Raw genomic sequence first — 13,373 nt, 5'->3', positions numbered from 1 at the left:
AGTGGTCAGGAAATTGAGAAGGAGTGGAGGGACATGGGATGTATTGGAAGAGAAAGAGAGAGTAGAAATGATGTAAATACTATGATATTCTTTAAAAGTTAAATTATATAATATCATATTACCCTACCTTCCCTGAGGAACTATTGGCATCTGATCACTGCTGGTGAGGGAGATTTGCTTGTAAGGAAATGATGCTAGATAGGTTGACCAGGACCCAATGGATGAATTCACACTGAGGGATATTTGGGGACACAATCTTAAATAAATAGACCTTAACATATTAGACAGAATGCATGAAATCCAGTGAGGGCACTATATGGTGGCACAGATAGGGTAAGGGGTCTAAACATGATCAAAAAGGATTTTTTTTAAAAAACAAAAAAAAAAAAAAAAAAGCTAGACTCTCAGCTGCAGTTGCACAGGCTCTTCTGCACAGATGCTAACCCCACTGGTGTGTGGCAAAAGCATTAGGAAGGAAACAGCTAAGTTCCTACACAAAAGCACTAAATAAAGAGGAGGAACAGAGAAGGGACAGACCAGCAGCGTAGCAGTGGGGCACAGACCTTAAGAATTTGACACAAACACAAAACTAATGCAGCACTAGCAGGAAGAGCTCTTTGAAACTATAAAAGCAGCTCCGTGTGACCTGCTGCTGCTCTGTTATGTGCTACGTCACTCTGCGTAAACAGTTCCTCTAGTCCATAAAATGAAGAGGACACCCCTGGGGAGAAGTCTTTTATCTGGTCTAACGTTGCACCACCAGAGGAGGCAGCACAGGAGGGCGGCTCCCAGCCAGCTCACCAGCTCCGTGGGCAAATGGCCTCCACAGACATTTCCAGAGACACAAGCATGTAAGCGTGCACCACACCTAACCATGACAGAAATTCAAACTACCATGTGATGCCATGGCACCTCAGTTACAATGATCATCAAACACACACAATTACAGGATGTGAGAAAGAGGAAGTCCCATACAGTGTTGGTGGAGATGTAAGTAACAGGCACTACGCAAAACAGCATGGAGCTTACAAAAAAACTAGAAGGTCAACCATCATACAGTGCCGTAAACCCCGGGGAAAGCAGACCGTTCCCAGGAAATCCACCTCGGTGTCTGAAGAGAATCTGCGCACATTTACTGCAGCATCATGATAGGGAGCCAACCTAGGAGTCATCCACAGATGGAGTAGGAAGATGTGGTAAACATAGAGAGGACGGCATCATCCAGGTCTTAAAACGTCCTGAACGTTCTCTCACGGGAGTATATAACCAAAGGGCAGGCGTGTTAAATAAAGGAAATCAAGCCCAGAGACAAACACTGCATATTCACATGCAGTTGGAAGCTAATGTGGACCTGAAAGAAACAGAAAGAACATCTGGTCACCAGAGCCTAGGAAGGCTGTGTGGGAGGGAGGAAGGTAGGAAGAGACTGCGGTGACTGAACAACAGGAGATGGGGCATAACTCCCACTGTTGCTGGAGGTGGTGGTGCACGCTTTTAATCCCTGCACTTGGGAGCTAGAGGTCGGGGGATCTTGGTGAGTGTGATCCACCCTGGTCTAAATAGTGAGTTCCAGGCCAATAATGGCACATAGTGGGACCCCGTCTCAACAGACAAACATACTCCCACCCATGCAACAGAAGTATGACTGTGGTCAACAATTTCTTCAAAGCAATAGGTAGAGTTTTAAAGTTCTCAACACAATGGAATGTGATCATTATATTTACGCAATATTGCAAAAAACCTACTTTTCATAAATATGTACAATTATTATGTGTCAGTTAAAATGTACAAATGGCCTGGAGATAAAGTCAGGCCTTGCCTAGTATGAACACGACTCTTCAATCAGTTATCAGAAAAGAGAATCCTTAGAAATGGTTCCTGGATTTACCAACAAGGGATCTGCTTCCAGCTGGACACTGTAGATGCACTCACCCAAGGACGCCAGGCTGCTGTAGGTCTCCAGCATCACGTCCCTGTATAGCGTCCTCTGAGCATCATCCAGGTCCTGCCACTCCTCCCAGCTGAAGTCCACAGACACATCCTCAAATGACACCAACTCCTGAAACGAGACATTTCTCCTCAGCCCAAGCCCAGCCTCGGGTCAGAAACAGGAATATGGAGGTCACTCCTCTGAGTGAGCATGTTAACAGACAAAATCCCTGGCAAGCAGACAGGGCCACTTGTGAGTAACAAAAATGGCACACTTCTGCCTTCTTCTTGGTCTGAGACAAAGACCTGGCAGTCTTTTCCCCTGTTGACAAGGCCCTCTTTTGGCTTACCGGCCTAGACCAGTTTAAAACATTTTTTTTTCTTATTTTATGTGTATGAGTGTTCTGCCTGCATGCGAGTGCACTCACGTATGCAATGATGGAGGCTGAAGAGGGTGTCATGTCCTGGAACTGCAGTTATGGACAGCTACTAGCTACCGTGTGGGTGCTGGAAGCCACATCTGGATCCTCTATAAGAGCAGTCAGTGCTCTTCACCACTGAGTCATCTCTCCAGCCCCCAGACCAGTTCAGATAAAAATCTAGGCCAGTCTAAACACATCTCGGATTGGAGCTGTAGCCTATCGGCTCTCTCTTCTGTGTTTAAGTTGATTAATCCAAAATTAGGGGAGGGGAACCCACCAAAATACATGAAAGACTGGAGTTCTGGGGGGGGGGGCAGCTTTGTATTTCTTGGTTTCTGAACCCCCTGTCCACTTATGGAGACCTTTTCTCTGTGTGGCTGTGGGTATGTGCATATTTCTCCTAATAAAGTTTGTTACCTATTGTTTTTGGGCTCTGTCTGAGATTTTTCCCTGCCTTTTATTTTATTATTATTATATTTTTTTGGTCTTTTTGAGACAGGGTCTATCTATAGCCCCAGCAGGCCTAGAACTTGTTATGTAGACCAGGCTGGCCTCAATTTCACAGACATCTGCCTGCTTCTGCCTTCAGAGTGCTGGGATTAAAGGCATGCGCCATTCTGCCCACCTACGCCTTTAAAATTTTTAATTGGGGAAGAAAATGAACCTGAACGAGACCTTGAGACAGTAACAGGCATGTCCCATGGAAGATGCAGCTTACTGGCTTTCGTTATCATGGAAGGAAAATCATCAACCAAACACCTTGCCTTTGTACTAACTTGGTGATGAGTGACAAAGGAGGAAAACACAAGTAACGGACACGCCTTAGGTCTCCACTTTAAAAACATGCCTCCACTTTAAAAACATGTCCTTCCTAAATTAGAAAGAAGTCCTAGAACCATAGAACACAGACATGAACATCACCAACATCCTACAAGCCAATATATAAACATGCAGAGGCAAATAAAAAATGGTTACTCATTGCATTGACATTTTGAAAATCACCCCATGGAAGGACAGTGGGAGCACCTGAGGCAGAGCCAAAGGGGAAGAAACACCACATCCTCACATCTGGAAATAACAGCACGAAAAATACAGAAAGGGAGTCATGCATGGCGGCAAGCACCAGGAATCCCACGTTGGGAGGCTGAGGCAGGAGGACATGGAGGTGGAGGCCAGCCAGTGGTGTAGAGCTGGGCAATAATGGAGTCTATGGAATCTGGAACTCGTCGTGCAAGGAAACACAAAGCAGCACAGAAAATAAAAGGTAGGAACAGGATCTTCATTCGTTTCCTTTGCTTTGATAAATATGGAGTTTGTTTCCAAGCTTTTTTATTAAGTGATTATGTAGGAACTGATTCTGTAACTAGAACTGGGAAAAACAATGAGCACTTACAGGCAGAAGTCAGAACTGGTCTCGGAGAAAGGCAAAGTTCGTGCCGTCACCGAAAACTGGACGCAAGAGACTTACAATGAGCACGAAGACTTAAACAAATTTCAGGCAGTGCCATCGGAGTGAGTGAAAGGCTTAAAAGACACTTAGGTCATAAAAAGAATGATCAGGTTTATGGGAGGAGACGAGGAAGAAGAATCAGGAGAAAACTGATATTCACAGACTGAGGAAGAGAAACAGGTATGAGAACAGAGCATTAGGAAATACAAACGTTCAACGTCAAGTCTGCTGACAGTTAACTGGAAACAGGAGGGAAGAGCTTCTCTCTCGCTTATCCACTTACCTGTGTAGGAGAGGTACTAGTCAACATGGCAAACACTCAATGGTTCCACCATCAGCATATAGCCAGCTCTCTGCATGTCTGAGGTTTGCACCCATGGACTCAATGTCGATGTGACTGGTCCCCAAAAGACTGAGAATATAGGGCAGCGTGAGATTTGCTGCGGGTCAACCAGCTGTGACTATTCTGAGCCACTGTGGTTTGAAAAACTGAGCCGATGACAAGAGGCCTCACTGACAGAAAACAGGACAAGCTACCAAAGGATGACTTGGACCTTGCTCTATGCTCCAGGGTAGGACACCTAGCATGTGGCTTTATCTCACAATCCTGAGTGAGACATAGAACCTGGTGGACACTAAAGGACTCATATGTAGGTCAGTACTCTGCAGACCAGCCCCAGCATCAGGTGACCTGAGCACTGGTGGGACAGATTTGATTTGCAACCTGTGTTGCTTTAAGCCTTAAAATAGACCAAGGCACATCTGCAATCCTCCTGTGGTTATGGTGGCCCCTTTGATTGTGAGTCTCTGGCATAATCAACATCAGACCTACTTATATATACCCTACACACACAGACACACACAGACACACAGACACACAGACACACACACACACAGACACAGACACAGACACTAAATGAAATGTAACAAAAATTTCAAGAAGGCTACAGGCTGGGCATGGTGGCCCACACTTTAATCCCAGCACTCCGAGAGGCAGAGGCAGAGGATCTCTGCAAGTTCAAGTCCAGTCTTGTCTACATAGTGAGTTCCAGGTCAGCTGCAGCTACAGGGAGACCCTGTCTCAAAAAGACCAAAGACCAAAAAAAAAAAAAAAGGAGGAGGTGGAGGAGGAGGATAGTGATAATAGAATGAAGAGGACTGAGGAACGCTCAAGGAAACTTCAGGACACTTATTAAAATGACAAGCACTGGGGCTGCTGAGCTCAAGACGGGCTTCACAATGCCAAAGCTTATTCAAAGAAATAACAGAAACTTCTAAAATCTGTGATAGTAACATACTCCCACAGGAAGTCAAAAGACAACAGCCAAGTGCAGCTTAACCAAGAGTTCCCCATGTATCCTATAATCAATTTCTCAAAGAATGCCAATCGGCCTGATTGCAGACTTCTCAGCAGAAACCTAGCAGGTCAGGAGAGCATCATGAGACCTGCAGGAAACTGAAGGAAAAACTGTTAACTGAAGGCTACACCTAGTGAAGGAAACCTACCCTTTGACCATGAAGGGGAGAGCAGAGTGGAGCTCTGTGTTACAGGGTATGTCCAGCACGTCAAGGCTCAGGATACAATCCACAACACCACACAGGGAATGAAAGAGAGAGACATTTCTAGAGAAAGAAAGAAGATGGGAGCGGCGGGAATCTCCACCAAATCTGTTCCGCTAGAAATGCCAAGGAGAGTCTGGAAAGCTGAAGAAACTTGCACTAATGCATAAGAACAAATCATGGCAAAGTAGAAAAACTAATTAAACTAATTATGAAAATATATTCACAACGTTTTAATATAGGAACATCATGCAGGAACCACTCATAACATTTTTAAGGTGGTCAAAACAATTACAGTAATAGCCACACTGCTTGAGGGTTCTGTAGATTAACAAGCATGTCATTAGGATCAGAAGCTAAACAGTCTTAACATTGTCATCTCTGAACAGGAGGATGGAGAAAGCAGCAGTTGCTCAGCCCGAGAAGTCAGAAACCGGAGAACAAAGTGACAGACGACTCAGCCCTCTCTGAGGCAGAGAGTCACTGGACTAAGTCTAGGCTCAGAGGCTGAAGGAGCTGGAGTCTCTTTCTGCTCACTGCATCTCCTGCCTCACAGCCTACAGGATGGCGTCCATCCCACATCCAAGCAGGTCTTCCCACATCAGCTGCCAGAGCACACAATAATTCTCAATGAAATCAACATCAGAGACACATCCAAAAGTGTGTTTTATTAATTTCCTAGGGTCTCTAAACCCTATTAAGCTGACAAGATTAACCATCACAAGTCCATCCCTTGTCAATCTGACACCCAAACATATCTGCTTGCCATACTTAATCTCCAAAGAAATAGAATAAAATGGTCATAATTCCATCTACCAGGATACAACTGCCCTGCATGTATCCAATGAAAACTGCACCAATTCCTCAGGAAAGGCAACGGTTTTTGAGACATGCTGATCTTTCTATGATCTTATACCTTAAATAAGGAAGATGTGGTAACACTAAGGCAGTGATATAAATGTAACCAAATTAAGCTACACAATAAAGAAATATGTTGCCAGGCACGGAGGTGCACGCCTGTAGTCCCAGCACTTAGGAGGCAAAGGCAGGCGGATCTCTATGAGTTCAAGGCCTGCCTGGTCTACATAGTGAGTTCCAGGCCAGCTGGAGCTGTAGGGGGACCTGTCTCAAAATGACCCCACCCCCAAAAGAAATATGCAAAGAAATCCAAAGACATCTGCTTAATATATGCAGACATACACAAAAACATGTTCTGGGGAAGTACTCCATCACTGAACTACAGACTTAGCCAGAAACATGTAATAATATGGAAGTAAACACTCGTTGCAACTATAGCACGACCCTCCAGCACTACCCACTGTAACTGGTCATGTGATTATACGGGTCAACTATCGATTACTTCTGGTACTCAATCTGTATTCCTCCAGCCTTCAGCCAGTGTCTTATCAGACCATGCTTCTTTCTGGGAGAGTAGACACATAATCATACTTCAAGAATCTGGGACATTCATATTCCTGCCTGCCTGATTTGTTCTGCTTCTCAGTAACCTGACTGGTGGAGCCAGACTGCGAGGGGGAGTGTTTTGGGGGGTTACATCCACCCTGGTTCCACATCTCTCAGCTTCCATGTGCGGTGATGTGAACTGCACCTCTTTACACCCCACCGATGGAGCCACTCCAACCTGCCATCGCCGCCACGGGGGCCGACACCTCGGAAGCAATGAATCAACAGAGATCTGTCTTCCTAAGCTGTTTCTGTCAGGTATTTGGTCACAGTAAAACATAAGTAGCTAGTAGCCTCCCCTATTTCCATGTAGTCCAAATTTCTCTTGCATTCTGGATCCCTCAGCCAAACCAACATGTAACTCATTTTCTACCCAGGGCCTTGGATGCACAAGGAACACAGGTGCACAGGACAAAGGCAAACCCTTCTGATGAACAGAGTCCTGTCTGTGGCTCAGGCAGAAACATTACCCCTTCTCAAGCTAAGATGGTCAGTGCAGGGGAGCTGGAGGTCAGGGGTTGCAGAAACACTAATGTTCCTAGTCCTGAATTCTTCACCTGTAAATTCCACTGTTGAAATCACCTTTTGGTGAAGATTGGCAGAGAACACAAATATCTTCAGCTCCTCCTACTACTCAGAGAAATGTGTCAACATCCATGCTCCCCAAATGTCTCTGGCCTCAGTTTTCAAGTCACGTTCCTCCTAAGCTGCTGAACTCCTCTGTCCAGCTCAGTGGGAACTGCGCTCACCCGCTGATTCCTGCACTATAGCTTCTGTCTACGAGAAAAGTCATGCAATGTGTTGAACCTGATTCAGTGCACATACAGTCTTGGGGAGACTCCCACACTACTGCAGGGTTCAGGGCACTGGAATGAAGTTGGCCCTATTTCCTGTGATTGAAAAATGCATGAAGGCATTTTTGAGGAAAGAAGGACAATTTTGTATGATCTGTAAACTAGGTGGGCGCACTGACATAAAAGCACAGAAGCAGGAATTGAGCAGTACTAGATGTATGCTATTTCTACTTAATACTGTGTTCCTCTCCTACGGCTCTTACTCAAATGGTATCCTGCTATAATCTGTTTCCTTCCACTAACTCCTGAAGCTGTCACCACACCTGCTTGTTAGCAGTGGTCATCGAGGATCAAATCTCACCATTGAGAAAACAGACCCTTCAAGCTTGGCAGAGGGACTTTTCCAATGTATAAAGGACAGCTGCTGCATTTGTCTGAGAGCAACCACACTTCCTCACCATCTGTAGGGTAGTCACAAATATAAAAAAGCAGTAACAAACCAAGGTTGCAGGAATGGCAACACACATTAAGACCTCAGGGAGCAGAGGAGAGAGGAGAAGGGATTAGATGAGGAAGAAGGGTCCAGAAAAATTCTTCCTTTCAGTGTGCTGGGTCAGGGCCACTTGGTAGACTTGCAGTGATATTCAGAAGGGAAAATGCAGCCTGGGATTTCAATGGGATAACTTGAGGTGACTTTGCAGAGCTGCATGGTAGCTGAACTTCTGATCTGACAGCTGAGGCAAAGGTCCAAGGTACAGCAAACAGGAAACACCAAGTCCTCACACTGCAATGAATGTAGAACAGGGCAGAACACAGGGATGAACGTGGTAAGAAAAAGAACACCCAGGGGAAAAGAGAAGAACGCACCAGCAGTCAGGACAGAGCCTGACATGACGGAGTTCCAGAAGGTGACGGCAGTAGTTTGGAGCGTGGCGGAAGATCTGAGTAAGGCAGGCGGAAGAGAAGGGTGTCTGCATTTACCATAGCTTATGTTTCGATGAAGTGTGGAGAATGTGAACTGAGAGTCAGCAGGAACAGCACGAACCAGAAATCACATTATTACCAGGAAGCCTATCTGTGGACACCACTATAATCTACACATATACACAGCACAGAGGAATGAAGGAGAGTCGTTTAAGGACCTGTCTTCACACATTCCAGATCTCATCTGACAGCAAGTGCAGTCTGAAAGCCGTCTGGAACGACACAACTTAGCCCAGTCCAGAAAACCCTTCTGACTTGATCTGTGTTTTAGAACCACTGAACCTTCACCACTGCTGAATGCTGTGCATATCTTGAGGTTGGCAGTGAAGCAATGTCTACATCACGTGTGTCCACAGTCTGTTTAGACTTCATAGGTCATGAGAATTCACATCTTTTTCTTCCTGAGTCAATCCAACTCCTAGAAGAAACAGTCTTTTGTGCCACCACATCAGGAAAACCCGAGACCAATCTGCATGTGATTTAAGTCACTCTAAAAAAGGCCTTATAATGTTGCTGCATAAACATGGATGTTAGCATCTGTATGTATGTTTTATATTGTTTACTCTTTCATTCCAATTTTCAAAGCTCCTAAATATGATGAGTAACTGGACCACTTACCACAGATGCGTTCATTGTCCTAGTTCTTCCACACACGGAGAGGACAGTCCAGTCACAGCTGGAAGAGAAGGTGAACAGGAGTCAACACAGACTTGATGAGTCTTGGCTTGAGGATTCCATTCAAGTGTGCAAAGACCTCTACCTAGCTGCTGAGGAAAACGTTCAGGACAATAAAAATGCCTCCCTGTCTGGAAACTGTCTGTGACACTTGAGAGCTGGCACAACAGACCTGGTTGAAGGAGCACCAATAACTTTATTAACAGGTAGATACTGAACATAGTTTATCTACAGCTTATTGAAAACATTTGCTGCTTCCATAGTAACTATGGTATTATAAAGAAACAATGCAATGTTTTGTTTTAAGACAGGCTCTCACTATGTGGTCCTGGCTGTCCTGTTTACTCACAGGTAGCCCAGGCTGCCCCCTGCTGCAGGTGTGCTGGGATTAAAGGCGTGTACCACCTTGCCTGGCATAATGCAATGTTTTCAGGATGGATGTTGAATGAGCTTATGGAATCATAAAAATGAATTTACAGAAAGGTAGTATTACCTAGGTCCCTGTCACTGCAGATGTACCACACAGGACTCTCTGTCAGTGTTCCGATAGCACTGGGCTTTACACGGTTACATTTCACAGAAAGCCTGCCTCATCCAGTCTAAACCATTTGGCCCAAGCCAGAGGCAAAAGTGAATGCAAATATTTACTCAGGACTTTGGCAGTACTGTTTCACAACGCCCTTTCCCTGCACTCACCTGTTGGTGTAGTTTTGTCCCACAGTTCCACTTGCTCTGGATAGTGGGGCACCAATAAATGTGATGGAAGCACAGTTTTTAATGGGTTTTCCCACTGGAACTTGCTGGGATGACACCTTTATTACTACACCCACTAATACACCAATTTTTGAAAACAGTATGAAGGTCTTCAGAACATTAAAAGAAAAGCTGCCACACGCTCCGGGAACCCCAATTCTGGGGGCAGATCCAAAGGAGCTGGACTCACAGTATGGAGGAGCTGCCCTCGGTTAACACTGCTGTGTCATGGCTTTTCCTGCAGACATCCCAGGGCAGGCGCCATGGCCAGGAGTCAGTGCCTTAGGACAGGCGCCATGGCGTGCAGCGCTGACGCCTGTCAGTGGTCACTGTGGAGGAGCTGTCAACAGTCTTGTCACAGGACCCCCACGCGGGCTCCCAGCCAGTGCTCCTGCTCAACGCCCCACCCCTCCAGGGCCTTACAGAGCTGGGTCCAGGGTTCCCAGTGCCTTCCTCTCCTATGATGCGCTCACAATCACATCCTACAGCCACCATCTGCAGGGTTCCTATGAACTGCAGACAGCCGGGTGGGGGGAGGGCGGCGCTCAGGAGCGGCAGGAGGGGGATTCGGGAATCTGAGCGGACCCAGGAGCCCCGGGCCCAGGAGCACTGGACATAGGAGCACCGGACCCAGGAGCACTGGACCTAGGAGCCCCGGACCCAGGAGCCCCGGACCCAGGAGCACTGGACCTAGGAGCCCCGGACCCAGGAGCACTGGACCTAGGAGCTCCGGACCCAGGAGCCCCGGACCCAGGAGCACTGGACCTAGGAGCACCGAACCCAGGAGCACTGGACCTAGGAGCTCCGGACCTAGAAACACTGAACGCAGTAGCCCAGGAACTAGGAACACTGGACCCAGGAGTCCCGAACCCAGGAGCACTGTGCCTAGGAGCCCTGGGCCGGGGCAGGCTGAACTCAGTTTCCCGCAACGACTGACGGATGCCTGGGCCCTCAGCCTTGCACAGGCCTCCGCCCCACAGCGCTTGCACAACTGCGGGAGGGGGACAAGGACCCACCCCGACCGGTTCCCGCCGGCTGGGCCTGGCCGCACTCACCCTAATCCGGGTGCACCTCCCAGCGGATCTCCGCAGGTTCGAGTCTGCGCCCGACGTGGGCGGGAACCGGAAGAGGGCAGCGCCGCGAAGGGCCGGAAGTGTGTGTGAGCCGCCGCCGAGCCCACGTCCGATTGGGCAGGTCCCGAGTCTCCGCCCGTCACCGGACCGAATTCCGAGTGACATCGGGCGGCGCCGACGGAGCGGGGCGCGGCGGGTCCTTCTGCCCGAGCCTGCGCCGCGGACCCCGCAGGGCGGCGGCGTCCGGCGCGGCTCTTCCTCGAGCGGCTGGTTTCGTTTTAACACGGCGTCCTTCGGCCTTTCCCACGTCGTCTAGCACGACGGGGTTTGTTGTTTTTCAGGATGTTTCATCGTGGGGTTCGCGTGGGCTGTGGACGGACACCCTGCCCGGGGCCACCCTGACAGACACCCTGCCCGGGGCCACCCTGACACCCTGCCCGGGGCCTTCACGTGCTCGGAACCGGAACACTCGATTCCGTGGTTGCATTTTAATCTTCGTGAGGAACCTTCGCGTTTTCCAAAATGGACGTACATAGATCCGTTCTCAGCACCTGGGTTCCGTGGTCACACACGTCTCCACATCAGAACGACACTTGTCAACTCTTCTGTTACCGATAAAGTCACTTTTTAAAAATATTTGCATTTTATGTGTATGCGTGTATTCTCTGCGTGCAGGCAGGTGCGCCCACGGAGGTCAGAGGAGGGCGTCGGATCCTCTGGAACTGGAGCTGTGGACAGTTGTCAGCTGCCATGTGAGTGCTTGGAATCGAACCCAGGTCCTCTGCAAGAGCAGCGCTGACTCTCCAGCCCCTTATAAAATCACTCTGACAGGTGGCGACTTACTGTGGTTTTAATTAGCATTTTCCTGGTGTTTGGTGTTGAGAATTTATTCATGAACCTGTTTACCATTTGTACATGTTTGGCAAGTTTATATTTAATACCATACACATAAAACTGAATAAAACTTTTCCAGACAAAGCTAATATCCATGCCATTCTTTTTTTATTAAAAATGTCTTAAAGTTTATTTATCGTTCAAATTAATTTACTTCATAATGACATTTCCACACAAGTGTAATATATACTTTGGACATAGTCATCTTATTCCCCGTCTTTTCCCGTCCCCTTTCCAAAGTCCTGTTACTCTTCCTAAATATTTTCCCAATATATATGAATTCAGGAGCTGGAGATATGGCTCAGGGGTTAAGGGCACTTGCTGCACTGTCAGGGGACCAGCCCAACCCCTGCATTGGGCAGCCCACAACCTCCTGTAATTCCATTTCCAGGAGATCTGATGCCCTCTTCTGGCCTCTGGGCACCCACACACAAGTGGCACACACATAGACATGAACACACATGCATACAAAAAATTATATATATGAATGAAATCAAGTTTTGGCTTATGAAGGAAAACACGCATCATTTGTCTTTCTGAGTCTGGCTTACCTTATTTGTGAAGATCTCCAGTTCTATCCATTTTATTTGTTCCTTTGTTTTTTGAGACAGGGTTTCAGTTTGTAGCCCAGGCTGGCCTCAAACTCAGACATCTACCTGTCTCTTCCTCACTAATGCTGGGATTAGGGAAATGTGTTTTGTGAAACATGTTAAGATGTTTTGCCTATTTTAAAAAAAGATTTAGTTTTAAAAATTATACATTTTTTTTTTTGGTGTGTGTGTGTGTGTGTGTGTGTGTGTGTGTGTGTGTAAGTACCTGTGGTAGCCAGAAGTATTCAATCCCCTGGAACTGGAGTTATAGGCTGATGTGAGTTGCCCAAATAGTAAGGGGACTTAAAATGTCTTCAATACAAGGAAATGATATACCCAAGTTCATAGGCTTTCAACTTGTTTGTGGTGGTTGAGAATGTCCCCCTTAGGCTCCAAGTATTTGAACACTTTGTCCCCATTTGGTGGTGCTATGTGGGGAGGATCATGAAACTTGCTTGAAGATGTGAGCACTTAGCTTTCTGCTCTGGCTGCCTCCCACCATAACTCTCTGCTCTGATGGATTCTTATCTGTTTGGAACCCTGAGCCCAGCAAACTTCCTTCTACAAGTTACCTTGGTCGTGATGATTTACTACAGCAAATAGAAAAGTAACTAATGCATTACTGATCATTGCATAAGGATACACATGTATATATACACATGTATATGTATACTATATATGTATATAGTATATAAATATATACAATTATTATGTGTCAGATATAAAACGTAAATGGGCTGGGGCTATTGCTCAGTGGTAAGCACTTGAATAGAAATGCATGAGGC

General features: G+C 46.8%; 1 protein-coding gene across 1 annotated transcript in view; it reads right to left on the bottom strand.

Moving 5' to 3' along the window:
* Nucleotides 1-12,076, bottom strand: part of LOC103729043 (zinc finger protein 14-like) — a 19,472-nt gene extending 7,396 nt beyond the window's left edge. Inside the window, 3 exon segments of the mRNA XM_029560578.1 lie at nucleotides 1,933-2,059; nucleotides 9,222-9,279; nucleotides 11,087-12,076. Of these exon segments, the coding sequence (XP_029416438.1) occupies nucleotides 1,933-2,059; nucleotides 9,222-9,236 (142 nt within the window). The 5' untranslated portion in view covers nucleotides 9,237-9,279; nucleotides 11,087-12,076.
* Nucleotides 12,077-13,373: the final 1,297 nt, after the last annotated feature.

This window comes from Nannospalax galili, unplaced genomic scaffold, assembly GCF_000622305.1.
Source record: "Nannospalax galili isolate Female #2095 unplaced genomic scaffold, S.galili_v1.0 scaffold1812, whole genome shotgun sequence".
NCBI classification, from domain to species: Eukaryota; Metazoa; Chordata; class Mammalia; order Rodentia; family Spalacidae; genus Nannospalax; species Nannospalax galili.
This window is presented reverse-complemented; position numbering and strand designations above follow the sequence as displayed.